The 27,973-nt window shown below is 44.3% G+C and overlaps 1 protein-coding gene across 4 annotated transcripts in view; it reads right to left on the bottom strand.

The window, feature by feature from the left end:
- LOC141103383 (coagulation factor XIII B chain-like) overlaps positions 1-27,973 on the bottom strand; it is a 1,101,294-nt gene that overhangs the window by 8,790 nt on the left and 1,064,531 nt on the right. For all 4 annotated transcript variants that reach the window (XM_073592898.1, XM_073592899.1, XM_073592902.1 and 1 more), the window contains 3 exons: positions 25,560-25,730; positions 25,276-25,473; positions 11,359-11,565 (listed from right to left, as the gene is read on the bottom strand). In XM_073592898.1, coding sequence (XP_073448999.1) covers positions 11,359-11,565; positions 25,276-25,473; positions 25,560-25,730 — 576 coding nt within the window. The remainder of the gene's footprint in view (positions 1-11,358; positions 11,566-25,275; positions 25,474-25,559; positions 25,731-27,973) is intronic.

Raw genomic sequence — 27,973 nt, 5'->3', positions numbered from 1 at the left:
CCCTTCTTTATCGCAGCTACAATTTTATTATAGCACTTCTCAGTTTTGCTACAAGCCACAATTACTTGTGGTTTGGGAGTGATTTCTTCTTGCAAACTTGGGGCGTAGCCATGGGCGCCACGTTTGCGCCCAGTCTGGCCTAATTTATTCATGACCAGATGGGAGAAAGAAGTTATTGATAATAATCCCCCCCAAAGAGCTGCGTTTCTGGAGAAGTTACATCGATGATGTCCTTCTCTTGTGGGACGGAGATTTACCTTCCCTTGAGAACTTTTTCTCACAACTTAATCAAAATGATAGGGGTATATCCCTACATTTTGAAGCTAGCTATTCTGAGATTCACTTTCTTGACCTAAACATCATGGTCAAAAATGGTCGTCTGACTACCAATACACACTTTAAGGAGATGGATCGGAATGCCAACATTCCACTCTCCAGCTGCCATCATCCATCATGGCTAGATGCTGTCTCTAAAGGTCAGTTTCAGCGGATTAGGTGTAACTGTACTGACATTTCGGATTACCATCAACAAGCTTTAATATTAAAACAGCGTTTTTTGGATAAAGGCTATTTGGAAGATGACATTGATACTACCATCAATAGGGTTGCCAATATGGATAGGTCCCTTATGCTACACAGAGAAGGAGAATGTAACCATGCACCTGCCAATAAGTTTGAATGGTCCATGATCACAGGCTATTCCAACCAACATTTTTCTGTTAAAAAAAAAAAAAAAAATCTTCCAGAAATATTGGAACATACTTAAAAACGATAAAATACTCTGTGCAGTTATCCCAGACAAACCGGTAGTGATATATAGGGGTGCTCCCTCTTTGAGACATAGTATTGCTTCAAATATAGTCGACCCTCCCAAAACCATTTCCTTTTTTAAAACATGAATATTTTTTTTCCCTGCCGTAAGTGCAATATTTGTCAAATTAACAGAGGGAGGAAATGTGAAACTTTTCAATCAACAGTCACAAATAGGATATACAACATCAAGTCTTTTATCACATGCTCCACTCAGTATGTAGTTTATCTTATTCAATGTCCATGTTCAAAACAATATATTGGATGCATAAAGCGTGAACTACATGTGCGTTTATCAGAACATGTGGCTAATATTAAGCAAGGGTTTACAAAGCATAACTTGTCAAGACACTATGCAAAATATCACAATAAAAAACTGAAATGTACTCTCTTCCTTGCTCGTACCCCATTGGAGAGGCACTAATATGGTTAGATCCATCTCTAGGCTCGAAACCAGATGGATCTTTGACATGAAATCTTATATACCTCATGGATTAAATGTTGAATGGGACATTAATTGTTTTATAAATAATGCATAATTGCACTTTTTATTATATTTTTTATTTTCTTTTTTATTCCTTATTTTTTATAGTTTTATTTCTGGACTTATTTTATTTGTGGATTAATTATTTATGTATAATATATTTTAGACTATGTTAAGCGCCCATAACTATTGTCTTTATGTATGGCTAATGTCATTTTCTATGGTCACTTTCTATGATTAGTTGCGGTGTCGGCGTCTGTTTGTCCTTCTTTTCTGGTTTGTTTATGCCATCCTATTATTATCCATATCCATTTTCGCCACAAGATGGCATCCTTTTTCTTCACTTTCTATATTAGCCTATGTTCATTATTGCCCTATTTGATGGCCAGCAACTAAGATGGGTGAACCGTCCTTTTCCCATTATATTGATCTGGCTGCTAGTAGTCAAGATGGTGCCTACGGTGTATATAATGCCTAAACGTGATGACACTGTCACCTGGCCAATCCCCAGATGACATCCTATCGTGACGAAACGCGCAGGGAGGAGCCTGCGACGGTGACATCATTACGTTTTCAGATGGGCTAACAAACGATCGTAGGAAGTGAAGTTCAACAGATGGAGACACCGCTATTCATTCTTATGCCATAGGGCAGCACAATCCCAACCATGACACTACCTGCCTCGAGTTTGCATGTTCTCCCTGTGCCTGCGTGGGTTTCCTCCGGGTACTCCGGTTTCCTCCCACACTCCAAAGACATGCTGGTAGGTTAATTGGATCCTGTCTAAATTTTCCCTAGTATGTATTATTGTGAGTTAGGGACCTTAAATGGTAAGCTCCTTGAGGGTAGGGACTGATGTGAATGTACAATGTATATGTAAAGCGCTGCGTAAATTGACGGCGCTATACAAGTACCTAAAATAAAATAAAAAATAAAATGCCATACTCCACTGCTCTTAATTGACTGCAACATTGTAAGTGTGATTCTTTTCAATTTCAATAAATCACCTTATTTGTATATATTACACTATGGAAGTTTTTTGTTTCATATTCCCGAGAATTATCCACCGCTAGCTGCTGTATTGTGCCTTTGGTTTTGGGGAGACCGATTTCCCTGAGCTGGGCGAGACTTCCGTAACAGCAGTCATCGCCATCTGGTAAACGGATTATATTACTCACCTAGGGTGTGAAACTACACAGAAGATTACCCTTTCTTTTTTCTGGTTTTTTGCATCTTCACAGATGGGTGTTTTTTTCTTGTTTACTCATTGACTGATACTTAATGGGTCTTTTCCTCTTTGCATTTTTCACATGTAAAGTTTTATATATTCTTTGTATTATTGTTCACTAGATTATGTCTCATATGAATTTTTCACTATTGATCAGACGCTGATATGCTTATGAGACTCTGCCTTAGTTTTCTTCAGTCACAAATTTTTTCACATATTGTGCTAGCGCTGCATCTTTTGTTTTTTACATATACCAGAATGATGCCTGCGGGTTTAAGTATCATCTTGGTATCATTCTTTTCAACCAGTGGTCGGCTTTCATGTAAAAGCAATCCTAGCAGCTAATTAGCCTCTGGAATGCTTTTACAAGCAGTGGGAGGGAATGTCCCCCCCACCGTCTTCCATGGTTTTCTCTGGCTCTCCTGTCCCAACAGGGAACCTGAGAATGCAGCCGGTGGTTCCGCCAGCTGACCATAGAGCTGATCAGAGACCAGAATGGCTCCAATCATCTCTATGGCCTAAGACACCGGAAGCTATGAGCATTTCATGACTTAGATTTTGCCTGATATAAACAGAGCATTGGGAAATTGGGAAAGCATTTTATCACACCGATCTTGGTGTGGTCATATGCTTTGAGGGCAGAGGAGAGATCTAGGTTCTAATAGACCCCAATTTTTTCAAAAAAAAAAAAAAAAAAGAGTACGGTCACTACCTTTTGCCATCATAGGGGATATTTATATTCCCTGAGATAACAATAAAAATGATTTAAGAAAATGAAAGGAACAGTTTAAAAATAAAAAAAGCACCCCTGCCCCCCCCCCCGCTCTCGCGCAAAGGCGAACGCAAGCGTCAGTCTGGTGTCATATGTAAACAGCAATTGCACCATGCATGTGAGGTATCACTGCAAAGGTCAGATCGAGGGAAGTAATTTTAGCAGTAGACCTCCTCTGTAAATCTAAAGTGGTAACCTGTAAAAGCTTTTAAAGGCTTTTAAAAATGTATGTAGTTTGTCGCCGCTCCACGTTAGTGCGCAATTTTAAAGCATGTCATGTTTGATATCCATGTAATCGGCCTAAGATCATCTTTTTTATTTCATCAAACATTTGGCCAATATAGTGTGTTTTAGTGCATTAAATTTAAAAAACAAAAAAATGAAATATCGCTGTGCAAATACTGTGTGAAAAAAAAAAAAATGAAACACCCAACGTGTTGGGCCTTTGCTTTAAAAAAATATATATATAATGTTTGGGGGTTCAAAGTAATTTTCTTGCAAGAAAAAAATATTTTTTCATGTAAACAAAAAGTGTCAAAGGGCTTTGTCTTCAAGTGGTTAGAAGAGTGGGTGATGTGTGACATAAGCTTCTAAATGTTGTGCATAAATTGCCAGGACAGTTCAAACCCCTCCCCCCCCAAATGACCCCATTTTGGAAAGTAGACACCCCAAGGTATTTGCTCAGAGGCATGCCAAGTACATAGAATATTTTATATTTTGCCACAAGTTGCGGGAAAATTACAAACTTTTTTTTTTTTAATTTTGCACAAAGTTGTCACTAAATGATATATTGCTCAAACATGCCATGGGCATATGTGAAATTACACCCCAAAATATATTCTGTTGCTTCTCCTGAGTATGGGGATACTACATGTGTGAGACTTTTTGGGAGTCAAGCCGCGTACGGGACCCCGAAAACCAAGCACCGCCTTCAGGCTTTCTAAGGGTATAAATTTTTGATTTCACTCCTATCCGCCTATCACAGTTGGATATGCCCAGATGGCACAAACCCCCCCCCCCCCAAATGACCCCATTTTAGAAAGTAGACACCCCAAGCTATTTGCTGGGAGGCATTTTAAGTCCATGGAATATTTTATATTTTCCCCCAAGTTGCGGGAAAATGTCAAACTTTTTTTTTTTTTTTGCACAAAGTTGTCACTAAATGATATATTGCTCACACATGCTATGGGCATATGTGGAATTACACCCCAAAATACATTCTGCTGCTTCTCCTGAGTACGGGGATACCACATGTGTGGGCCTTTTTGGGAGCCTAGCCACGTACTGTGCCCCGAAACCAAGCACCGCCTTCAGGATTTCTAAGGGCGTAAGGGGGTTGTGCCATCTTTATGGCCTTCAAAACTGTGATAGGTAGTGAGGAGTGAAATCAAAAATTTACGCCCTTAGAAATCCTGAAGTCGGTGCTTGGTTTTCAGGGCCCCGTATGTGGCTAGGCTCCCAAAAAGTCCCACACATGTGGTATCCCCGTACTCAGGAGAAGCAGCAAAATGTATTTTGGGGCGCAATTCCACATATAACCATGGCATGTGTGAGCAATATATCATTTAGTGACAACTTTTTGTAAAAATTTTTTTTTGTTGTTGTCATTATTCAATCACTTGGGACAAAAAAATTTTATATTCAATGGGCTCAACATTCCTCTCAGCAGATTCCTTTGGGTTTTTACTTTTTGGGGGGGGGTTGTACTTCCCTGCCATTTTAATACCTCAAGAAATGAGATAGGCAGTCAAACTAAAAGCTGCGTAAATTGCAGTAAATGTACCAAAGATGGCAGATATGATAACTTTTGCGCAAACGCATAAATATACGCTTTTTGACATTTTTACCAAAGACATGTGGCTGAATACATTTTGGCCTAAATGTATGACTAAAATTTAGTTTATTGGATTTTTCTTATAACAAAAAGTAGAAAATATAATTTTTTTTCAAAATTCTCGGTCTTTTTCCGTTTATATTACAAAAAATGAAAATAGCAGAGGCAATCAATTACCATCAAAAGAAAGCATTATTTGTGGAAAAAAAAGGATGCAAATTTCGTTTGGGTACAACATTGCATGACCGCGCAATTACCAGTTAAATCAGCGCAGTGCCAAATTGTAAAAAGTCCTCTGGTCTTTGGGCAGCCAAATGGTCTGGGGCTGAAGTGGTTAAGACACAGAGAGCACAGCTTAGCCCTGCCCCCTGCTCCCACCTCACTGGCTGTGATTGACATCAGCTAATGGCTCCTGCATCTCAGCCAATGAGGAGGGAGAGACCCAGGAGAGCTTTAAGTCTTGTTCACATCGCTGGATCGAGATCGAGGTTAGGTAAGTATTAGGGGTGCTGAGGGGGGAGCTGCACACAAATGGTTTTTTTACCTTCATGCATAGAATGTATGAAGGTAAAAAACCTTCAGCCTTTACCAGCACTTTAAGTATTTGAGAATATTCACATAATAAAATGCATGAAGATTTATTTAAATTATTCTATCATGTGCACAATAAATAAGGCTGGCCATATACTGTATGGATCATTTTTTGTTTTTTTTGATCAGTTAGCAGAGTGCATCCAGGGAAACATGCAGCATCCTGTGGCTCTGGGATGTTGTACAGTCTGTGTGCATGGGGCCTTACTGTGTAACCAGGGCAGATCCTGGCTGGGGTGCACGGGGTGGTGGGGGCGCTGTCCGCTGAAGCACCAGAGTGCTCCCCTCCCTCCTCCTCTCCTTGTCCGTAGGCGGCTCTCTCCGCCGGTCATCGCCACTGCGCCCACCATCCCCCCTCTCTCCTCCTGTCAGAGGAGGAGAGCGAGACAGCCAGAGACCGGAGCGGCTGTCTCTGTGTTCAGAGAGAGACCAGCCGCGGCTGCGCAGTGATGTCACGGGGGGGAGGCGTTCCGAGCCAGAGCCCGACGTGTTCCACTTCACCTGTGTGTAACTCCGAGTCCTGCCTGCTGCCCAAGTCTGAGCTCTGTTCTCCTGTTCTGTTTTTAATTAGCCTAATGGAGGGGGGGTCTGTACTAATGTAGGGGGGGGTGATTTGTCCTGGGGGGTCTGTACTAATGTGGGGGGGTTTGTCCTGGGGGTCTATATTAATGTAGGGGGGGTGATTTGTCCTGGGGAGTCTGTACTAATGTAGGGTAGGGCGATTTGTCGTGGGGGGGTCTGTACTAATGTAGGGGGGGTGATTCGTCCTGGGGGGACTATACCAATGTAGGGGGGTGATTTGTCCTGGGGGGGTCTGTACTAATGTAGAGGAGGTGGTTTGTCCTGGGGGGTCTATACTAATGATGGGGGAGTGATTTGTCCTGGGGGTCTGTACTAATGTGGGGGGGTGGTTTGTCCTGGGGTGTCTATACTAATGTAGGGGGGTGATTTGTCCGGGGGGGTCTGTACTAATGTAGGGGGGATGATTTGTCCTGGGGGTCTGTACTAATGTAGGGGGGGTGGTTTGTCCTGGGGGGTCTGTACTAATGTAGAGGAGGTGATTTGTCCTGGGGGGTCTATACTAATGTAGGGGGGGTGATTTGTCTGGGGGGGTCTAAACTAATGTAGGGGCGGGGGTGATTTGCCCTGGGGGGTCTGCACTAATGTAGGGGGTGGTTTGTCCTGGGGGGGTCTAAACTAATGTAGGGGGGTGATTTGTCCTGGGGGGTCTGTACTAATGTAGAGGAGGTGGTTTGTCCTGGAGGGGTCTATACTAATGTAGGAGGGGTTATTTGTCCTGGGGGGTCTGTACTAATGTAGGGGGGGTGGTTTGTCTGGGGGGGTCTGTACTAATGGAAGGGGGCAGGTGGTTTGTCGCGGGGTCTGTACTAATGGAGAGGGGTGGTTTGTCCTGGGGGTCTGTACTAATGGAGGGGGGTGGTTTGTCCTGGGGGGTCTGTACTAATGGAGGGGGGGTGGTTTGTTCTGGGGGGTCTGTACTAATGGAGGGGGTGGTTTGTCCTGAGGGGGGTCTGTACTAATGGAGGGGGTGGTTTGTCCTGGGGGGTCTATACTAATGTGGGGGGGTGATTCATCCGGGGGGGTCTGTACTAATGTAGAGGAGGTGGTTTGTCCTGGGGGGTCTATACTAATGATGGGGGAGTGATTTGTCCTGGGGGTCTGTACTAATGTGGGGGGGGGTTTGTCCTGGGGTGTCTATACTAATGTAGGGGGGTGATTTGTCTGGGGGGGGTCTGTACTAATGTAGGGGGGATGATTTGTCCTGGGGGGTCTGTACTAATGTAAGGGGGTGGTTTGTCCTGGGGGGGTTCTGTACTAATGTAGGGGGGGTGATTTGTCCTGGGGGGTCTGTACTAATGTAGAGGAGGTGATTTGTCCTGGGGGGTCTATACTAATGTAGGGGGGGTGATTTGTCTGGGGGGGTCTAAACTAATGTAGGGGCGGGGGTGATTTGCCCTGGGGGGTCTGTACTAATGTAGGGGGTGGTTTGTCCTGGGGGGGTCTAAACTAATGTAGGGGGGTGATTTGTCCTGGGGGGTCTGTACTAATGTAGAGGAGGTGGTTTGTCCTGGAGGGGTCTATACTAATGCAGGAGGGGTTATTTGTCCTGGGGGGTCTGTACTAATGTAGGGGGGTGGTTTGTCTGGGGGGGGTCTGTACTAATGGAAGGGGGCAGGTGGTTTGTCGCGGGGTCTGTACTAATGGAGAGGGGTGGTTTGTCCTGGGGGTCTGTGCTAATGGAGGGGGGTGGTTTGTCCTGGGGGGTCTGTACTAATGGAGGGGGGGTGGTTTGTTCTGGGGGGTCTGTACTAATGGAGGGGGTGGTTTGTCCTGAGGGGGGTCTGTACTAATGGAGGGGGGTGGTTTATCCTGAGGGGGGTCTGTACTAATGGAGGGGGTGGTTTGTCCTGAGGGGGGTCTGTACTAATGGAGGGGGTGGTTTGTTCTGGGGGGTTCTGTACTAATGGAGGGGGTGGCTTGTCCAGGGGGGGGTCTGTACTAATGGAGGGGGGTGGTTTGTCCTGAGGGGGGTCTATTCTGATAAAGGGGGGTGTTTTGTCCTGGGGGGGTCTATACTGAGGGAGGTGTTTATATTTAGTGGGGGGTCTGCACTGATGGAGGGGGGTCTATACTTAGTGGAGGGGGGTCTGTACTGAGGGGCGACTATAGTTGGTGGAGGGGGGGTGACACCATGTTTTACCGCACCGGGTGACACCAACCCTAGTGATGCCACTGCAGCCGCGGGCTCTTGTCTCCCCTCTCCCTCATGCGCGCTGCTGTACTAGTGAGTGGCGCACTAGGTTTCTTCCCCCGCCTTCATATCGGCCAGGGAAGAAAAAAAAAGGAGCAAAGAAGAGGATTATGGGACATGTAGCCCCAAGGACTGGCAGCCCCACTGTAGCACAGAAACTGCAGCCCACACAGCATGCTCAGCTGAATGGGAAAGAGAGAGCAAGGAGCCCGGGAAAGCTTTCAGTGAAGTGCACCCAGGACTCCAGAGGGAGAGGACAGTGCTGAGGGAACACCACCAGAGAGAGAACCCCGCTGACCTGCGCCACATGAGGGAAAGCCACACAGACTGGCGCCATCCCTGGTGGAGAAAGGAATGGAGTCATTGCCAGAATACAGATCTGGGCTCTACCCAGCGGAGTCACCACGGGCAATTCAGAGTGAGCAGACTCCTGATCAGAGGAACCGTTGTTGCTGTATCACTGGATCAGGTGAGAGGGCCGATTGGCCATTATTTACTAACGTCCATAGGAACTGCAGTCTCTGACCATCTCTTGTAACATGTCTGAAGTCTCTGACCATCTCCTTTATTATGTCTGCAGTCTCTGATCATCTCTTGTAACATATCTGCAGTCTCTGACCATCTCTTGTATCATGTCTGAAGTCTCTGACCATCTCCTGTATTATGTCTGCAGTCTCTGACCATCTCCTGTAGTATGTCTGCAGTCTCTGACCATCTCTTGTAACATGTCTGCAGTCTCTGACCACCTCTTGTTTCATGTCTGTAGTCTCTGACCATCTCTTGTATCATATCTGCAGTCTCTGACTATCTCCTGTAGTATGTCAGCAGTCTCTGACCATCTTCTGTAGAATGTCTGCAGTCTCTGACCGTCTCCTGTAGTATGTCTGCAGTCTCTGACCGTCTCCTGTAGTATGTCTGCAGTCTCTGACCGTCTCCTATAGTATGTCTGCAGTCTCTGACCGTCTCCTGTAGTATGTCTGCAATCTCTGACAGTCTCCTGTAGTATGTCTGCAGTCTCTGACCGTCTCCTGTAATATGTCTGCAGTCTCTGACATCTCCTGTATTATATCTCCAGTCTCTGACCATCTCCTGTAATATGTCCGCATTCTCTGACCATCTCTTGTAACATGTCTGCAGTCTCTGACCATCTCCTGTAATATGACTGCAGTCTCTGACCATCTCTTGTAACATGTCTGCAGTCTCGGACCATCTCTTGTAACATGTCTGCAGTCTTGGACCATCTCTTGTAACATGTCTGCAGTCTCTGATCATCTCTTGTAACATATCTGCAGTCTCTGACCATCTCCTGTGTTATGTCTGCAGTCTCTGACCATCTCCTGTAGTATGTCTGCAGTCTCTGACTATCTCTTGTAACATGTCTGCAGTCTCTGATCATCTCTTGTAACATGTCTGCAATCTCTGATCATCTCTTGTAACATGTCTGCAGTCTCTGACCATCTCTTGTATAATGTTTTCAGTCTCTGGCCATCTCCTGTAGAATGTCTGCAGTCTCTGACCATCTCTTGTATCATGTCTGAAGTCTCTGACCATCTCCTGTATTATGTCTGCAGTCTCTGACCATCTCCTGTAGTATGTCTGCAGTCTCTGACCATCTCTTGTAACATGTCTGCAGTCTCTGACCATCTCTTGTAACATGTCTGCAGTCTCGGACCATCTCTTGTAACATGTCTGCAGTCTCGGACCATCTCTTGTAACATGTCTGCAGTCTATGATCATCTCTTGTATAATGTCTGCAGTCTCTGACCATCTCCTGTAGTATGTCTGCAGTCTCTGACCATCTCCTGTAGTATGTCTGCAGTCTCTGACCATCTCCTGTAGTATGTCTGCAGTCTCTGACCATCTCCTGTAGTATGTCTCAGTCTCTGACCATCTCCTGTACTATGTCTCAGTCTCTGACCATCTCCTGTATTATATCTCCAGTCTCTGACCATCTTCTGTACTATGTCTGCCGTCTCTGACCATCTTCTGTACTATGTCTGCCGTCTCTGACCATCTCCTGTATTATATCTCCAGTCTCTGACCGTCTCCTGTAGTATGTCTGCAGTCTCTGACCATCTCCTGTACTATGTCTGCAGTCTCCGACCATCTCGTGTACCATGTCTGCAGTCTCTGACCATCCCCTGTACCATGTCTGCAGTCTCTGACCATCTCCTGTACCATGTCTGCAGTCTCTGACTATCTCCTGTGCCATGTCTGCAGTCTCTGACTATCTCCTGTACCATGTCTGCAGTCTCTGACCATCTCCTGTATCATGTCTGCAGTCTCTGACCATCTCCTGTACCATGTCTGCAGTCTCTGACCATCTCCTGTACCATGTCTGCAGTCTCTGACCATCTCCTGTACTATGTCTGGGGGCTCTTTCAAACAGACTCTCTAACAGAAGCCCTCTCTGTGTGCATCAGAGAGACTCCCCTCCAGGTCTCATTAGTGTACACTCTTCCTGTATTTTCTTTATTGTTAAAAGATCATGGGAGGATCCTAGGGTAACGAAGAGTTCTTAGGGGAACATCTCTGTGTTTGAGTCGTTGCCATAGAAACATTTGTAAAGGGGAGGAGTCGGTAAGATGACCATGCCCACGTGGGGGCGCCAGAAATTTCTGCACCCATGCGTCTGTGACCCTAGGATTGGCCCTGTGTGTAACTGTTTTTTTCTTATTAGAAAAATACCCTTGATCATAAAAAGGATCTCGCTGGGTATAGCTTGATTTATTGCGCTTTTCTTATATATGGTAATTGGTTCTAAGAATGATTATAGCTATCATCATTTGAACACACACACACACTAAATACAACATATATTTTTGACAATTGCAAAAATGTTAACGTTTAATAAATTGCTACTCACTTTCACAAGTAGGATATTTCAGTTCATATTTAACTGGTTGTGTTTTTGATTTTGTACAGGTTCCTGTCAGTCCATCCTTGTCTCTATATCCAGTTTTACATTTAAAGCTGACAGTTGCTCCTTCTTCATAAAATACCTCATTTTCATGCCTTTCATCCAGTTCTAAGAAGTTATCATCAAGATTCTGTTGGAGTATGCGACATGTTTCTAAATGAACAAATATGGTCAGAAAGTGTTAAACAAAACTAAATTCTTTATATTACAATATACAAGGAAAATGTATGCCATTTAAAATTTGACATAACATAACATTTTTATGTGGGGGTTGTGGCAAAATCCCTGGCCTCTGTCTTGCAAAGCTCTGATACACTATATCACCAAAAGTATTGAGTCGCCTGCCTTTACACGCACATGAACTTTAATGGCATCCCAGTCTTTGTCCATAGGGTTCAATAATGGGTTGGCCCAACCTTTGCAGCTATAACAGCTTCAACTCTTCTGAGAAGGCTATCCACAAGGTTTAGGAGTGTTTTTGGGAATGTTTGACCATTCTTCCAGAAGCGTATTTGTGAGGTCAAGCAATGATGTGGATGAGAAGGCCTGGCTCTCAGTCTGCACTCTAATTCATTCCAAAGGTGTTCTATCGGGTTGAAGTCAGGACTCTGTGCAGGCCAGTCAAGTTCCTCCACCCCAAACTCGCTCATCCATGTCTATCAACCTTGCTTTGTGCACTGGTCGAAATCATTTGGTGGAGGGGGTAATATGGTGTGGGGTTGTTTTTCAAGGGTTGGGCTTGGCCCCCTTGTTCCAGTGAAGGGAACTCTTAAGGTGTCAGCATACCTACATAGTTACATAGTAGGTGAGGTGTTACATAGCATTTCATGCTCCCAACTTTGTGGGAACAGTTTGGGGATGGCTCCTTCCTGTTTCAATATGACTGCACACCAGTGCACAAAGCAAGGTCCATAAAGACATGGATGAGGGGTGGACAAACTTGACTGGCATCTTAAGCCGATAGAACACCTTTGGGATGAATTAAAGTGGAGACTGCGAGCCAGGCCTTCTCGTCCACATCAGTGCCTGACCTCACAAATGCGCTTCTGGAAGAATGGTCAAACATTCCAATAGACACACTCCTAAACCTTGTGGACAACCTTCCCAGAAGAGTTGAAGTGGTTATAGCTGCAAAAGATGGGTCAACTCAATATTGACTGGAATGCCATTAAAGTTCTTGTAATGTGTAAAGGCAGACATCCCAATACTTTTGGTAATATCGTGTATTTCTGGGTAGTGTTTTTATACAGTATGTGGTTCATTATAAAACTATTTTGTGCTCTTTAATACTGCAGTATAAAATATCATGAAAAATACGGTACACTATAACAAATGAATAGTACAGAAATCAATCAAAGCAAGAGAAAATAATGGAACTGTGATTTTAAAGGCAGCAACTGTTCTCAGACACAGCCAGAGCCGCCATCAGGGGGGACAGCTCATACACCTGTAGGAGGCCCAGGTGGGGCTCGCTACTCTGGGCACCCTCCCTGTATATCCTCTGAGGACCAGTGCCACAATGAACTGCTCTATTATTGTGACAGGTGCCAGCTGCTTATCACAACAGCACACCTAGCAGATGGAGCCCAGGCTCCCCCTCCACTCTGACCAGGGGCGGACTGACTATTTGGGCAGTTGGGTGCTGCCCGAAGGCCCGGGGTAAGTGTGTGTGTGTGTGTGTGTGGGGGGGGGGCTTAAGCATACTTGTCACTGTGGGGACAGCAGCAGTGCCATTGCTTCTAAATGCATACACTGCACCAGCAGTGTATGTACTTAGAATCTCCGAAGCTCCTCCCCCCCTCCAAAGTCTCCTGCACTGTCTGCGCAATCTCAGCCTCAAACCCCCCACCCCCTCCCATTCCTAGGTTGTTCTCTTTGAGTAGTACTTTTGTATTATGTATTATTGTAGATATTAGGAGATGAGCACAATCGTTTTTTTTTTTTTTTTTTTAACTATAAACATGACAATCTGACCACATCTCAGCCCCCTACTCCCCCAGCTTGCATCACCTCCAGGTCACTTCATACATCCAGCTGACGGACATCACTCAGACCCTTATCTTTCCAACATCGCTCCCTGGTCACCCCTCAGACTGCCACTAAAAGAAATCCCTCCCCATTCTGCCACTGTCATACCCTCCACAATCCTCTCTTTTACATACTGGAGTGATTACACTGGTCTGTATCAAAGCTGTACTGAGGGAGCAGAAATCATAGAAGGACTACAGGGGGAGGACACTGCAAGTGAGGACTGACATAGAGGGGGTATGAGACTGGAGGAGGACATGTGATGGGGGAGATGAGACTGGAATAGGACATATGGGATGGGGGATGTCATGGCCAGGATACATAAAAAAATTTATACATTCATGAAACACTCAGCCAACAGAAAAGGTTGATTAAATTATCCTCTCCAGTGGAGAGTTGAGGTCAATATACAAACATTATGTTGAAGCAGAGTAACCTGACTTGAACAATGGTGCCACTTAACACAAAACCGAGTGACAATGGTCAAACTAGTGTTTTGAGATCCAGATAGCAGAACCTTTGATTAAAGGAAAGCCAGGGCAAATAACCCCATTGTTTCAAAGGGTGAGATTGCTTCCTTAGAAAGAACCCAGTGTTGACTCAGCTTTTCCCCAGACAGTGCAGAAGACGCCCAGCTAATTATACACCAGAAGGACACCAGTCACAAGTTGAAACAGAACTAAGAGGATATATATATATATATATATATATATATATATATATATCTATATCTATATCTATATCTATATATAGATATAGATATAGATATAGATATATATATATATATATATATATATATATATATATATATATATATGTGTATCTATATAGATATATGATATGTTAAATTACAAAGTTGCAACGCATTTTGTAAAAATCAGTGTGCACTGTAGTCATCCAAGTATTTGACAAGGCTTTGGTTATTGTTAAAAGGTGATGTTTGATTCCATAAATCTCAGTCAATCTCAATATATTTGGTTAGGTAGAGATTTCTTATTGCCAGAAGGTACACGAGATGGGGACAGCAAATGACGGAGCAAAAGGCCAGCAATCACCATATTATATTAACATGTTAAAACACATTTCATAATAGCACTAGACATTATATTCTGATTACACCTTGACATGGGATGGAGGAGATGGGACTGGAGGAGGACATGGGACGGAGGAGGTGGGACTGGAGGAGGACATGGGATGGAGGAGATGGGACTGGAGGAGGAGGAGGATATGGGATGGAGAAGATGGGACTGGAGGAGGATGACATGGGATGGAGGAGATGGGACTGGGCAAAGAAGACAAGGGATGGAGAAGATGGGACTGCAGAAGGAGGAGGATGTGAAATGGAGGAGATGGGACTGGAGGAGCAGGAGGACTTGGGGTGGAAGAGATGGGACTGGAGAAAGAAGAGGACATGGGATGGGATAGATGAGACTGGAAGAGGGGCACATGGGATGGAGAAGATGGGACTGGAAAGAAAGACTACATGGGATAGAGAAGGAGGAGGACATGGGATGGGGGTGAAGGAGGACATGGAGAAGGAAGAGGACATGGGATGGAGATATATTACGTTGTAAGAGTATTAAAACGAAAGTGGGTGCACTGAAGCACTTGGTGGGATAGTCAGTGGGTGGATTCGGTGGGACATCTAGTGGGCTGGCCTTGAGCAATGTTTGTGGTCAGGCCCAGAGTGGGGGGGTATGAGGGGGCAGGCCACAGCACCAAAAAATGATATTTGCTGTTGATCCTGGCATGGTGTAAGAACTGTGGTCTTTTCAGTGACAGCTGGGGATCAGTGCTAAGGCCAAGAGACAAATCCGCTTTGCTCCTGGGCACCTGATCCTACTGCAAAGTGCTTTGAAATGTAATGTATTCACAATGTTTCTACATTGTGACATGCTGATGTCATCTCTGGCATCACTGAGATTTCATGTGAGCTCAAGTGGGCCATCTTGTCTCTTGCCACTCTTATTTATCATTGTAATAGTGGTCTACTACTTGCCATCAACATTGACCAATAGGTTACTATTATTAGTAATCCTGCAGAGGTGTATTGGTAAAATAAATTAAAATACATTTTGTAAAACTAGCACTGGGAATCAATACTGGAAAATATTTAAATTTTTCCATTTTGATTCTAATTAAAACCATTAAAGAGGGCACAATTTAACATTAGGCACACACCTGTAAGTGACAAAGGCAAAGAGGTGGCTTTTTCCTATAAAATGATTGGCCACATTGTTCACACCATCAGTAAGATAGCCATCTTTTAATGTAGTGTTTAGCTATTTATCTATTATCACAATATTACAGGTTAGGACCTGGAAAACCAAGAAATGTCCAGTGTGACAGAAGCGATACTAGCAGAGGAATGTTATGTTTGACATCACAGAGATAGAAATAAAGTCCATAAAATTAAAATATATGTAGCCAAAGCTGCTATCAAATTACATTTAACCGTATCTATACTGCACACAAAAATGCATAAAATGAAAACTACAAATATTTTAAAAATTAGTTATGCCATTGCTAAACTGAAACATCTTTAAAATAATAATGAAAAAAAAGTCTGATCTAATAAAGGTTGAAAGACTGTGGTTCTTACTAGGTTAAAATAAACCTGTGTGTTTACAAAAAATAAAAGTCAAGGTAACTGCACTAGGAGAGGGTGTCAGTGCTGTAATTGTTTCATCTAAGGGAGCTTTGCTTACTGACTTTTGAAAACAGTATGAAAATAACAGCGTTGCGCTTTTTTCAAAGTTTCCAGAGATGATGTAGCTTATTGGTCACATTCCTAACAAGTTCCTGAAAAGCACCACCCTCTTCTGACATCACGAACCAGAGCATCCACCCCCTACCGATATAAGAAACGTCAAGCTACTTAGCCTGTAGTAGGCAGCCAGCCTTCATGTCGGCCATTTTTTTTTTTTCAGGTGCGGCGGGCAGCGTGATTGATAATGGATTTACATCAGGGGACATTAATTTTTAATAAAGGAATTGTCAAAGGAATTGCCAAAAACTGTTTGTGTTTTATTAACTTTTTGACACTTTTTTTGGTGAATGGGTAGGGGTACTATCCCATACTCATTCACATGGGGGGGATCTGGGGGCCCCCTTGTTAAAAGGAACTCCCAGATTCTGATAAGCCCCCGGCCTGTAGACGCCCACAACCACTGGCCACGGTTTTGGGGAAAAGGCTCCTGTCCCCATCAATATCGGGACAAGGTGCTTTGGGGTGGGAGGGCAGTGGCCTTTTATGATTATTTGTGGACTGATTCACAAGTTTTTTTTGTAATGTAAAAAACCCTTGTATTAGGAATGGTGTGTGATCGGTTCTCTTTCTGCGATTCTTATAGACCCCACATCTCTCCTCCAGGATAAAAGCATCAAATTAAAAAAAATAAAAAATAACGATCTGATGCTTTCCTGTCCCCGGCATGGTTTACTTATGCCGGCCAGGACGTGACGACATAACGTCGCACCCAGGCTTCGGAGAGTCAGAGATTGCCGGGGACCATCTGTCCCTCGGAAATCTCTATTAGCTAACTTCCTCCGGCGGCAGATTCTTTCTCCGGGTCACCAATCGTATGGGCGATCTGAGAGAAGCATCGGAGGGCATCCACTCCCGCCACCTGTAAGAACAAGCAAGCGCCTGAACAGCAGCTATGATTGTTTTTACGGTGAAGGGAATCGCTGGTGAAAAAAAAAAAACGATATCTGAATGATGCTTGCAGCTGCAGGCATCATTCAGATATCACCACTGAAAGACCAGGACCGCATAGGAAGGCCAGCCGTCGGCAAGTGGTTAAATACCCAGGGTCAGCCCAGCTGGGGAGAAGTTGTCAGGTGGAAGTGCTGGAGTGAGACAGTGCGGGGCTGTCAGGGCCTTAAGGGAGCTCCCCAGTCTGGGGGGTTAACCTTGGGCCTGGGCTTGGGTGCAGTGGGGACCACTTTCAGGAACACATGAAGAGGTCCTGGACTGGAGGCACAAGAGAGAGCAAGGAGAGGACAGTGGGAGAGAGCACTGCTAAGAGACTCCAGGGAGGACAACTGGTCGCAGACAGGAGGGCTGGTCAGTGAGGCACAGTCGGGAGGACTGGGGAGGCACGTCAGAGGACTGGGAGCTTGCAGTCTGAGATAGGTGCAGAACCAGAAAAGTGGACTGTGGTGGAAGGAGCAGTGGAAAGAGGTAGCTGCAGCCAGGAAGGCTGGCAGGTCCTGAAGAGTGCTAACTGGGACCAGTAGCCATAGTTAAGGCAGCTAGCACAAGGACTTTTCTGCTACACCATTGGGGCCCACGTTCCCAGCTTGCAAAGGGCATTTGTTCAGGCCTGGCTGAGTCAGTGTCAGGCCTAACCAACAAATAGTGCTAGCTGTTCCTGGGGAACCAGGTGATGTGCTGGAGATGACTAGGGGTAACAGTCTGCAGCAAGTGATGTGCTATTGGCTTGAGGAGTGATGAGCTTCAAGCAAGTTTGTGCAGGAGGAAACTGAAGTAGTATGTACAGGGAGTGAACATAGTTTTCCCAAAACCAATTGCTGTTTCTATTTATTAACGCTGGGCATCCCATATCTTCCATCCCCATCCAAGTTATACCCCACAATAAAACAAAAAAAACAAAGTTCAATGACTGGTTTATGTCTCGGAGTGCCTGAGAGTGAATGCAGTGCTGGGCTGGGGGATAGACAAACCACAATTCTTAGCAGCCCCTACGGGGGTACCGCTACATTTGGGGGCATCATCCGGGATGTCTGTTCACAGCTAACCTGCGAGTCATTACCCCTAGCAACAGAAGTTGACCGAGCTGGGGGAACTGCACTTTGTTCCACTAATTGAGGAATTGAACTTGGGGAAGGAATAATATGCTCTGCCTGCATTCAGTACTAAAGTATCAAGTGCCGTTGCCCATAGCAACCAACAGGAGCCAATTGTTAATTATTGCTGCCTACTCACCCAGTCGCCTCAACCGTGCAACACAGGAACTGTTCTATTATGTGCTATTACCCATGGCAACCACGGCAGACGATCGCGCATATGGATTACAAATATGTCCACGTTCTGCTAATGCTAGACATTCTGAACTTGTGCTTCAAACTCCTGCTTGTTACAGTAAAGTGTGCCTGGGATGGTTCCCAGGGTGATCGGAATAAGCCTGCGGGTGCCTGTGGGTAGGACTGTTCTAAGATTGTTCATTTTAGGGAGACATGGGCTACTAACTTCATTGTTGTTACCGGCAACCACCGGAAAATTCAGCAGCCACCTGCTTTTAGTTGTTTGGGCACAGTCGGTGCTGAGCAACATGCCTGGACAAGTCCTGCTAGTCGCAGCATGCCTGCAAACTTCAGTTCATCCAACAAGTGGTTACAGCAGTGTGTTCAGGGAGGGGCCTGCCTATCAGTTTTACAGACGCAAGCTTGTCTGTAAGCAAGGGGGTGGTGCCACACCCTAGAGGAGACCCAGCGTTCCCTGCTAGCAGCAGACACCACGAGGCAGAGGAGCAAGATGATTTTAATCGTTTTGTAATAAATTAACTTACTTATACGGTACTGCACTATGGGAGTCAATTTTTTTCTCCCTCGAGGGGTTTAACAAGGATTACTCCTGTTCTACCTGGGGATAGAGGAACATTTTGGAAACATTACAGCAGACATCGTGGTCAACTGATCGCACTGTCTATATCTGCATGTGTGTTGCCCCTGCTGGGGTGAGTGGATTCGGTGAGTGGGGATCCTTGATGGGGAGCACAAAAGTCACCTAGGGACACTGTGAACACTCAAGTCACCCCTAAGTTTTTCTGCCTCACAACAGAGCACTACCAGATCTAGACTTTATACAAACTGTTCCTTACTAACCTAATTGAAGATTGTTTCTATACCATGCATACAGGCGTTATTTGCCTCTACAGTGTGGATTAACCCTTTTGGACTGTATTACATGAGTATAATAGGGTTAACATACCTGTGAGCACCTGACACAAACAATTTCTTTCCTTTGGATGTGTTTTCACCTATTTGGATTAATATCACTTAGAATCAACATTTACTGTACTATATGTATCACTTGGTATGCACTTGTGGTATGTAATTGTTGGGATGTACATAGTACTTTTTTAGTTTTTAGGCCTGCACATACACAGGTACTAGGTAATTTTGGATCGTGGTTTTTACCTTCCACATTAGGGGTGCATAAACAGGCAGTAGGTAATTTTGGTTCGTGTTTTGACTTTCCACATTAGGGGTGCACTTGCACTGCAGTTTACGTACACGCCTGATTGTACGTACGTTTGTCACTATTATACACGTATATTTCACACAGGGATACCTATATATGAGGTATTGAGTTTTTATTATTTTTTTGGGGGTTCAGGAGAAGCACGTCGGTGAGGCTTATACATTTATGCTGTAGTCCTCTCACCCACCCCATATAAAAAACCTGTGTGCTCTTGGCTATTAGGTAGCGTCATATGGGAAGACTAGTTTGTCGTGGCCTGCAGCCTGGTCGGGACCTGGTAAGTGAGTACTGCCCTGCAGGAACCAGAAACTGTCCCTAAAATGCCGGCTGCTTCATATCCCCTGCTATCCCAGTCCAGAAGGAGCCAGTGCTAGAGCAGGGTGTGCCCTCAGGTGAGCTGGATGGGGAATGCTGGGGCAGGGCCATAGATTGTGGTTCTCCCAGACTGATAGCTGAGTTTGGGTCCCCGGAGAAGTTAGAGTGGTTTTCTCCAAGCAGCAGCTGGGAAGAGGAATGGGCGACAGGAGGTTCTCAGGTCCTGGAGGTCCAGTCCAAAGGAGAAGAGCCAGACTCTGCTAGGAGACCTGAAGATGCTGCAAGGACTCTCATCAGTTACAGACAAATCTTTGTGAACAGACCATCCACCACCCAGATCAGAGCAGCTGAATACCGACAGTGGGCGCAGAGGTTCCCTGATGCCTGTGTCCTGCCCGGGAAAGGAAAACCAAGTAGAGTTGCTCTGGAATGGTGTCTGCACTATTCTTATGTCCCTCCCGCAACCATAGACATCATCGAGAACTTACAGGGAGAGTGGGAGGATGACCTGGTCTGGGAGTATCTACACATCCCCAAGCCATTGGTGCCAGAATGTGAGGAGACCTGGGCCCGCTTTGAGGACATTCGTAAGAAAAGGTGGCTGGGGAGGTTGCAGAGTGATGGTTGCCAAGGTGCGACGGCCTACAAAGAGTCACTCTGTCTCCATCAGGGTGGAAGGGGGCGGCAGGAAGAGATTGCCCGACCCGTACTTTTATGCTTGAGAGGATTGTTTGAGGTACAGCCATCATAGAAGTGGTCACATGGACTGCTAGAGAGTTGCAGTGTGAATGTGTTGTTCTTCCCTGACTTTGCAGGATCAGACCGGCCTGCCACCCTGTTGTGCCCAATGGATTGACCATTTTCCTGTTGCAAGGATACTTAGGGCGAGGTCTGTTCCTTGAACTAACTCTTTAAGAAGCCTGCTTGTTCAGCGGAGGGGTCCCTCCCATCAGGAAATCCGAAGAGGACTGATGCTTTTTTAAGTTGTGTCTTTTCTCCTTTGATGTTCTGTTAGCAGGTCATAACCCCCTTCTGAAAGAACATTCGGTGACAATGTATTGAAGTGACTTGTGTGCTTTGATCGTTTTGTTCCTTCTGTCAGTAGGGTCATGACCCCCTTCTGACAAAGTTTGTAAAGTGTACAGGTAGCTGGTAGGATAGGATGCTTGTTGTGTTGTTTTCACTGCACTCCTTCGGATGGGAAGGCTGTCTATCTTCGGCTGGAGTTATGGATCCTGTGGACGGAGGGTTTCCCTTGAGGGGGAGGTGCTCTGATCTATTGTATGTGAATAATTGCCTAGTGGTAGGGACTTGTAGTTAGGAATGCAATGTATATGCTGTAAATACTGAACAAAATAGTCTTCTATATTTTTATTTGTATATATGTTCCCTATCCAAGTTTATTCCTTTTCCCCCTCCTATTCAATTTATGGGATGCCTTAGCTAATTTTCAATTTTTCAGTTGGATTTTAGGGGGGGGGGGGGTTGTAGCACCCTCTTAGTAGTGTGCTAGAGAGGATAGGTAAATTTAAGCAGGCCTGACCTCTCACTTCTTTCCAGAATCTTCTGGTGCTTTTGGAGCTTCTGGAGCTTCAAGCAAGTTTGTGCAGGAGGAAGCTGAAGGAGTATATACAGGGAGTGTACATAGTTGTCCCAAAACCAATTGTTGTTTCTATTTATCCACGCTGGGCATCCCATAATTCCCATCCCCATCCAAGTTATACCCCTCAATAAAACAAAAAAACAAAGTTCGCTGACTGTTTTATGTCTGCGAGTGCTTGAGAGTGAATGTAAAGCTGGGCAGGGTGACAGACAAACCACTATTGTCAGCAGCCCCTATGGGGGTACCCCTACATGAGCAAGCAAAATGCTGTTTTTTTTTTCTTTGCACATGATTGAGTAGCTAAAGTGGAGCTTTGCCACATTTAACCACTTCAGCCCCGGAAGGATTTGTCCCCTTAATGACCAGGCCATTCTTTGCGATACGGCACTGCGTCACTTTAAATGACCATTGCGCAGTCGCGCAACTGTAGTTTAGCAGGACTGCGACATTGCGGCGGACAAATATGATCCCAAATGACACTTTTTTGGGAACGAGAGACATTATTACATTGATCAGTGCTATAAAAATGCACTGATCAATGTAAAAATGACACTGCCAGGGAAAAGGTTAACACTAGGGGGTGATCAAGGGGTTAACTGTGTTCCTTGGGTGTGTTCTAACTGTAGGGGGGATGGGCTCACTGGGACATGACAGAGATCACTGTTCCCGATCACTGGGAACAGAAGATCTCTGACATGTCATTAGGCAGAACGGGGAATCGCCTTGATTACATAGGCAGTTCTCTGTTCTGCCTCTGTACACATCGATCGCGGGTCGCCAGCGGAAAATGAGTCCCGCTGGCATGCTCCCACGCACCCGCTATCCTCCTTGCATAGACTGTCGTACACCTACAGCAGTTTACGCAGGAGAGCCAACCTGATGCAGTAGGACGGCGGCGGCTGGTTGGCAGGAGGTTAAAAAGCTCTAAGGAAAATAGAGTGTAACTCTACTTGCAAAGTGAACAGTGCATTTGCCTTTAGTAAACCAACCCCGTGGCCTCCAGGCACACAGCCTGCTCACACAAAGAGGCTATACGCTCTAGTCACAGGCTCCCTGGGGAGTACAATACCAGGCACAAAGCCCTTTCACAGGGCTAACAAAGACACTCTTTCCCATGCTTTCTCTCCTTAACCACTAGCCGACCAATGCAGGACGATGAACGTCAGCACAATGGCATGACTGGGCAGATGGGTGTACAGGAATGTCCCCTTTAAATCATAGCATTGTGGGCGCACGCCCGCAGCAAACTCCGTGACTGTGCCAGCAGGTCCCGCAGACTCTATGTCTGCCGGGGGCCCGCGATCGTGTCACAGAGCAGAAGAACGGGGAGATGCCTTTGTAAACAAGGCATTTCCCCATTCTGCCTAGTGACATGACAGCGATCTACTGCTCCCTGTGATCGGGAGTAGTGATCGCTGTCATGTCAGTGGAAGCCCATCCCCCCCACAGTTAGAATTACTCCCTGGGACACACTTAACCCCTTGATCGCCCCCCCCTAGTGTTTAACCCCTTCCCTGCCAGTGTCATTTACACGGTAATCAGTGCATTTTTATAGCACTGATCGCTGTATAAATGACAATGGTCCCAAAATGATATCAAAAGTTTCCGATGTGTCTGCCATAATGTCGCAGTCACAATAAAAATTGCAGATCACCGCCATTACTAATAAAAAAAATAATAAAAATGCCATAAATCTATCCCCATTTTGTAGATGCTATAACTTTTGCGCAAACCAATCAATATACGCTTATTGCTATTTTTTTTTTACCAAAAATATGTAGAAGAATACATATTGGCCTAAACTGAGAAAGAAATTTGTTTTCTTATATATTTTTGGGGGATATTTATTATAGCAAAAAGAAAAAATATAGCTTTTTTTCAAAATTGTTGCTCTTTTTTTGTTTATAGCGCAAAAAATAAAAACCGCAGAGGTGATCAAATACCACCAAAAGAAAGTTCTATTTGTGGGAAAAGGAGAACGTCAATTTTGTTTGGGTTGCAACGTCGCACGACCGTGCAATTGTCAGTTAAAGCGACGCAGTGCCGTATTGCAAAAAGTGCTCTGGTCAGGAAGGGGGTAAAATCTTCTGAGGTTGAAGTGGTTCAGCCCCCATTCACATCTCTGTAATTTGACATGCGATTTGACATGTCAAAGCGCATGCCAAATCGCAGCCTATTGCAACAGCACTGTCCCAATCGGTGAGACACTGACTTTGCGGCGCCACACAGATTTCCAATAGTTGTTTCTGCACTACTTTTGGTGACTTTGGGGGCAATTTCAAGAGATATCTGTGCATGAACTGGCACAGATGTCTTTCAAATCGCCCGCGAACTCGCACTGAAATGCGGGTTTTAAATTGTGGGATTTTAGCTGAATTCGCAGAATTTCAAACCCGCGTTCAGTGTGAACGTAGCCTTAAGGCAAGAGATACAAAATTAGTTTTGCAAAACATTGCCTCCCTGTTTTGTCAAAGCAATGACAAGCTCATCAGGGGTTGGCCAGTTGACAGAAAAGACAGGACTTTAGGGGTTGATTTACTAAAGGAAAATATGCTGTTCATTTTGCAAGTGAAGTTGAACTTTGCAAGGTGATTATCCCCAAACCTTAGTCCATGCAATTAAATTTTACTTTGCAAAGAACACTTAATCACATGCAAGGGAAAATAAAGCAAAAAAATTGCTTGCACATGATTGGATGATGGAAGTCAGCAGAGCTTCACCACATTCACTAAACATTTGGGAAAGAACCCTTGCAAAGTGCAACTTCCTTTTCAAAGTGAACAGACAATTCACCTTTAGTAAACCAACTCTCAGAGAGCAAACCTTTAGGCCTCATGCACACTAGACATTATAAAAATGCCAGTAGTGTTAGCTGTAGAAAGCTGTAGAATGAGTTTTTTCACAAGAGTTTTTCAGCGTTTTTTAGCTGTAGCATTTTTTTTTAGCAAAACTATACTCATATATAGTATACAAAATCATATAGCTCAAAAATGCTGATAAACGGTGAATTGCCACGTTTTTCAGCGTTTTTAAGCTTTTATCAGAGTTAGAGCGTTTTTACAGCTAAAAAACTCCTCTGAAAACCCACTAGTTCTGGGTTTTTTTACAGCCAGAAAACTCCCCTGCCAAAAAATGCTGATAACAGCCTGTATGCGCACGGACACATAGGACAACATGCTGGGGAGTTTACTGGCTGCAGAAAAAACGCCTAAAGCCACAAACGGCAGCTTTAAAAACCTCCAGTGTGCATGAGGCCTAATACAGAACTCCGGAGCCTCCTCAACACAGTGACTGACGATTGATGTAACACAGATCAGTAACTGCACAGATGTGGGATTTGTGATAGCCATTCACTTCACCGATAATGATATTCTATCCTTGAAAGTTTGTGGAGTGTACAAACCACAGAAGTGCCAATGCACAGCATTCAGCACACTTCAGAACAAACCAATGGGACTTGCTGAAGACTATATGAGTGACCACATAAGTATTTTGGCAGCTTTAGTAACAATGCCTATGCAATGGTTCCATCCAATTACATTTATAAGTGTAATCAGAAAACAAAAACGGTTGTAAATACATAAATAGCTTTTTCAACTTTTGCTAATTTATACACTGAAGATATTTACAGGAACTCACAAAACTGTACAAGTAGAAATATAATTCTAGAAATGAAAGTAATACTTACCACCAGAGAAACACTTTGGATATTTCATTACTCCATCATAACATGAAACTTTTGGGGATCCTGGGCGTTTATAATTTGCTTTGCATTTTACATTCAGTTCTGTATCATGTTCAAGTAGCTCAGGAGGGCTCACTGTTCGTGTTGATACAAGTTCAATGTGATTTCTCTCCAAACTGTTGGGATTAATTGTACAAGGCTCTGCAAAATATCAATCAAATCTTATTATAATAAAGTTGTGGTGTAGTGTTATGGTGTTGACTTCAGAAGTAATATGTGGTACTTACTGAGGCATTGTGGAAGTTCATCCCATTGGCCATTTTCACATTTTACATTTATGTGTCCGCTGAGCACAAATGTGTCTTCACATTTAATATTCACTGAAGACCCAGATTCATAACGGTTTCGTTTTTCAGAAAGAAGTTTTGCATTTGATATCTCAGGAGGAGGGCATGACTCTAGACAATGATTATTGAAATCATATTAGAGATTATAACAAGAAGTCACAATGAACTTGTAATGGTTCCAATAAACAAGTGAATACAGCAGACAGAACAGTCAGAGCCAAATCATAGCCAAGTTAATGGAACGGTGACCACAAAGCAGGGGATATGTGGAAAAACAGTATGAATAGACATGGCATGAGTGAAATAGGACTACTTTCTGGCACATTTTGCCAATAGGCAAAATGTATTGGGTTCAATAGGGAGAGTGAAATGATGAGGTTTTTAAGGTGGTTTAACCATTTGCCAACGCCCACAGTAATTTTACTGCAGTCGGCCAGCATAGGCAGGCTGGATCACATACAGTATATGTATTTCATCCAGCCTGCTGCACTCCTGTGACTGCTGTGTCCACTAGACACAGCGGATTGCCAATCACTGACCCAGTGATCATGTGATTGCTATTCTGTTCACGGAATACAAGATGTCCTGTGAACAGTCTAGGGGAAGGGAAAGGGTGGGTTCACTGTTGCAGTTTCCGCTCTTATATCTGCAGTGCTGGAAGTTCAGCAATGACAGTAGTATCTGGTAAACAAATGAATAGAATATAGAGCAAATGGAAGCATTGTAATAATTTTGCACTCCAACGCGAGAAGTAACTTTTTTCTCTTAAGAACTTAAAAACATCTCTGTAGCTTTCAAATTTGTTTCAAAGCAGTTGTAACCCAAAAAAAAAAATAAAAGGAAGGATCATGTTCCTTTAAAGCACAATAAACAGAATAGTGCTTCTGCAGTTACATTTTTTTCCATTCTATGCTGTAAAATACTTGCTTAATCCTGCCTGTTCCTGTGTCCCCCTAGATGTGCTGACCACGGTAATTGTGGATGCTGATCCTTGATACCGTGGTCAGTTTATGTGCCTCCGTCATCCCGCTGTGTTCAGAGTCTCTCCCTCCCTTCCTGTCAGTTCAAAGTGTGTGTGTGTGTGTCTCCTCCCATCTGCCACTATTCTGTGTGACTGTAAAGTCACTGAGCACAAGAGAGGGGATACCTGTCATTAGTAACTTTACAACCACTTTAAGGCTTTTAAGGACTTTGGCTCTTGAATGTCTTTTATTTATGTTCTAATAGTTCTTTTGTTTGTTTTTGGGTATAGTTTCCCTCCAGGGGTGGATAGCTACCAGTTTTCTTTTAGGGAAAAAAGATCTACAGAGGATGCCATTGCATTCGGTCTATGTTGTCTCATTTGGAAAAAAGAAGAGTTATGCCCGCATGAACTTTATTGATAGTAGTTCAGCATTTAATACAATTTTGCTAATGACATTTGTTACCAAGCTGAACGCTTTGGGATTGAGCCCAACGCTTTGTAACTGGATTTTGTATTTCCTGGCTGATGGGCAGCAGGGGATAAAAGTTGGTAATCGTTACTCATCATTTCTTGTTTACTTTATACAATTATGACTGTTTCTCACTTTGAGGTGGACTGTTTTAAAATGTGCAAACATCATCATGGTAGTGGGGAAAATAAGGAGCTGCAATGAGTCTGCATATCGCCAGGATATTGAAAATCTAGTTGGTTGGTGCACAGAAAACGACATACAGTTAAATGTAGCAAATACAAAGGAGATTATTGATTGATTTTAGGAAGGTGTGGGAGGTTAGCTATGAGCTGGTGGTGATTCATGGGATTGAGGTTGAGAGGGTAAAGGAGTTCCACTTCCTGTGAACAATCATTGGAGAAGATCTGTCAAGGCTCATCATAAACTGCCCTTTTTGAGGAAGCTATGGAGGGCAGCCTTTTCAGAGCGGGTCCTCTTTAGCTTCTATAAAGCTCCAATTGAAAGTGTGCTAACATATCACTTCAGAATGAGGGACACTTGAAGAAGGAAGTAACCTTGCATAGCGCGCTGCGGCAAATGTGGGTGTGGTAAAAATGAAAGTGGGAGGAGCTTAAGGGGTGTCATTAAACAAAACTCGGGCTTCCTTGTACCTATAAAATATGCTTTTTTTATTTTTCCACAAGCAAGAGTCTCATGAATACATACAAACCCCAGCACATTCATTAAAAAATAAAAAAGGATAAAAGCATGCAGTATATGGAGTGCATTACGTACAGAGTGCAGGGTTCTGGCATGAGCTATGTACCATGTGCAGGGTTCTGGGATGAGCTATGTACAGAGTGCAGGGTTCTGGGATGAGCTATGTACAGAGTGCAGGGTTCTGGGATGAGCTATGTACAGAGTGCAGGGTTCTGGGAT

This window comes from Aquarana catesbeiana, linkage group LG07, assembly GCF_042186555.1.
Source record: "Aquarana catesbeiana isolate 2022-GZ linkage group LG07, ASM4218655v1, whole genome shotgun sequence".
Classification (NCBI taxonomy): domain Eukaryota; kingdom Metazoa; phylum Chordata; class Amphibia; order Anura; family Ranidae; genus Aquarana; species Aquarana catesbeiana.
This window is presented reverse-complemented; position numbering and strand designations above follow the sequence as displayed.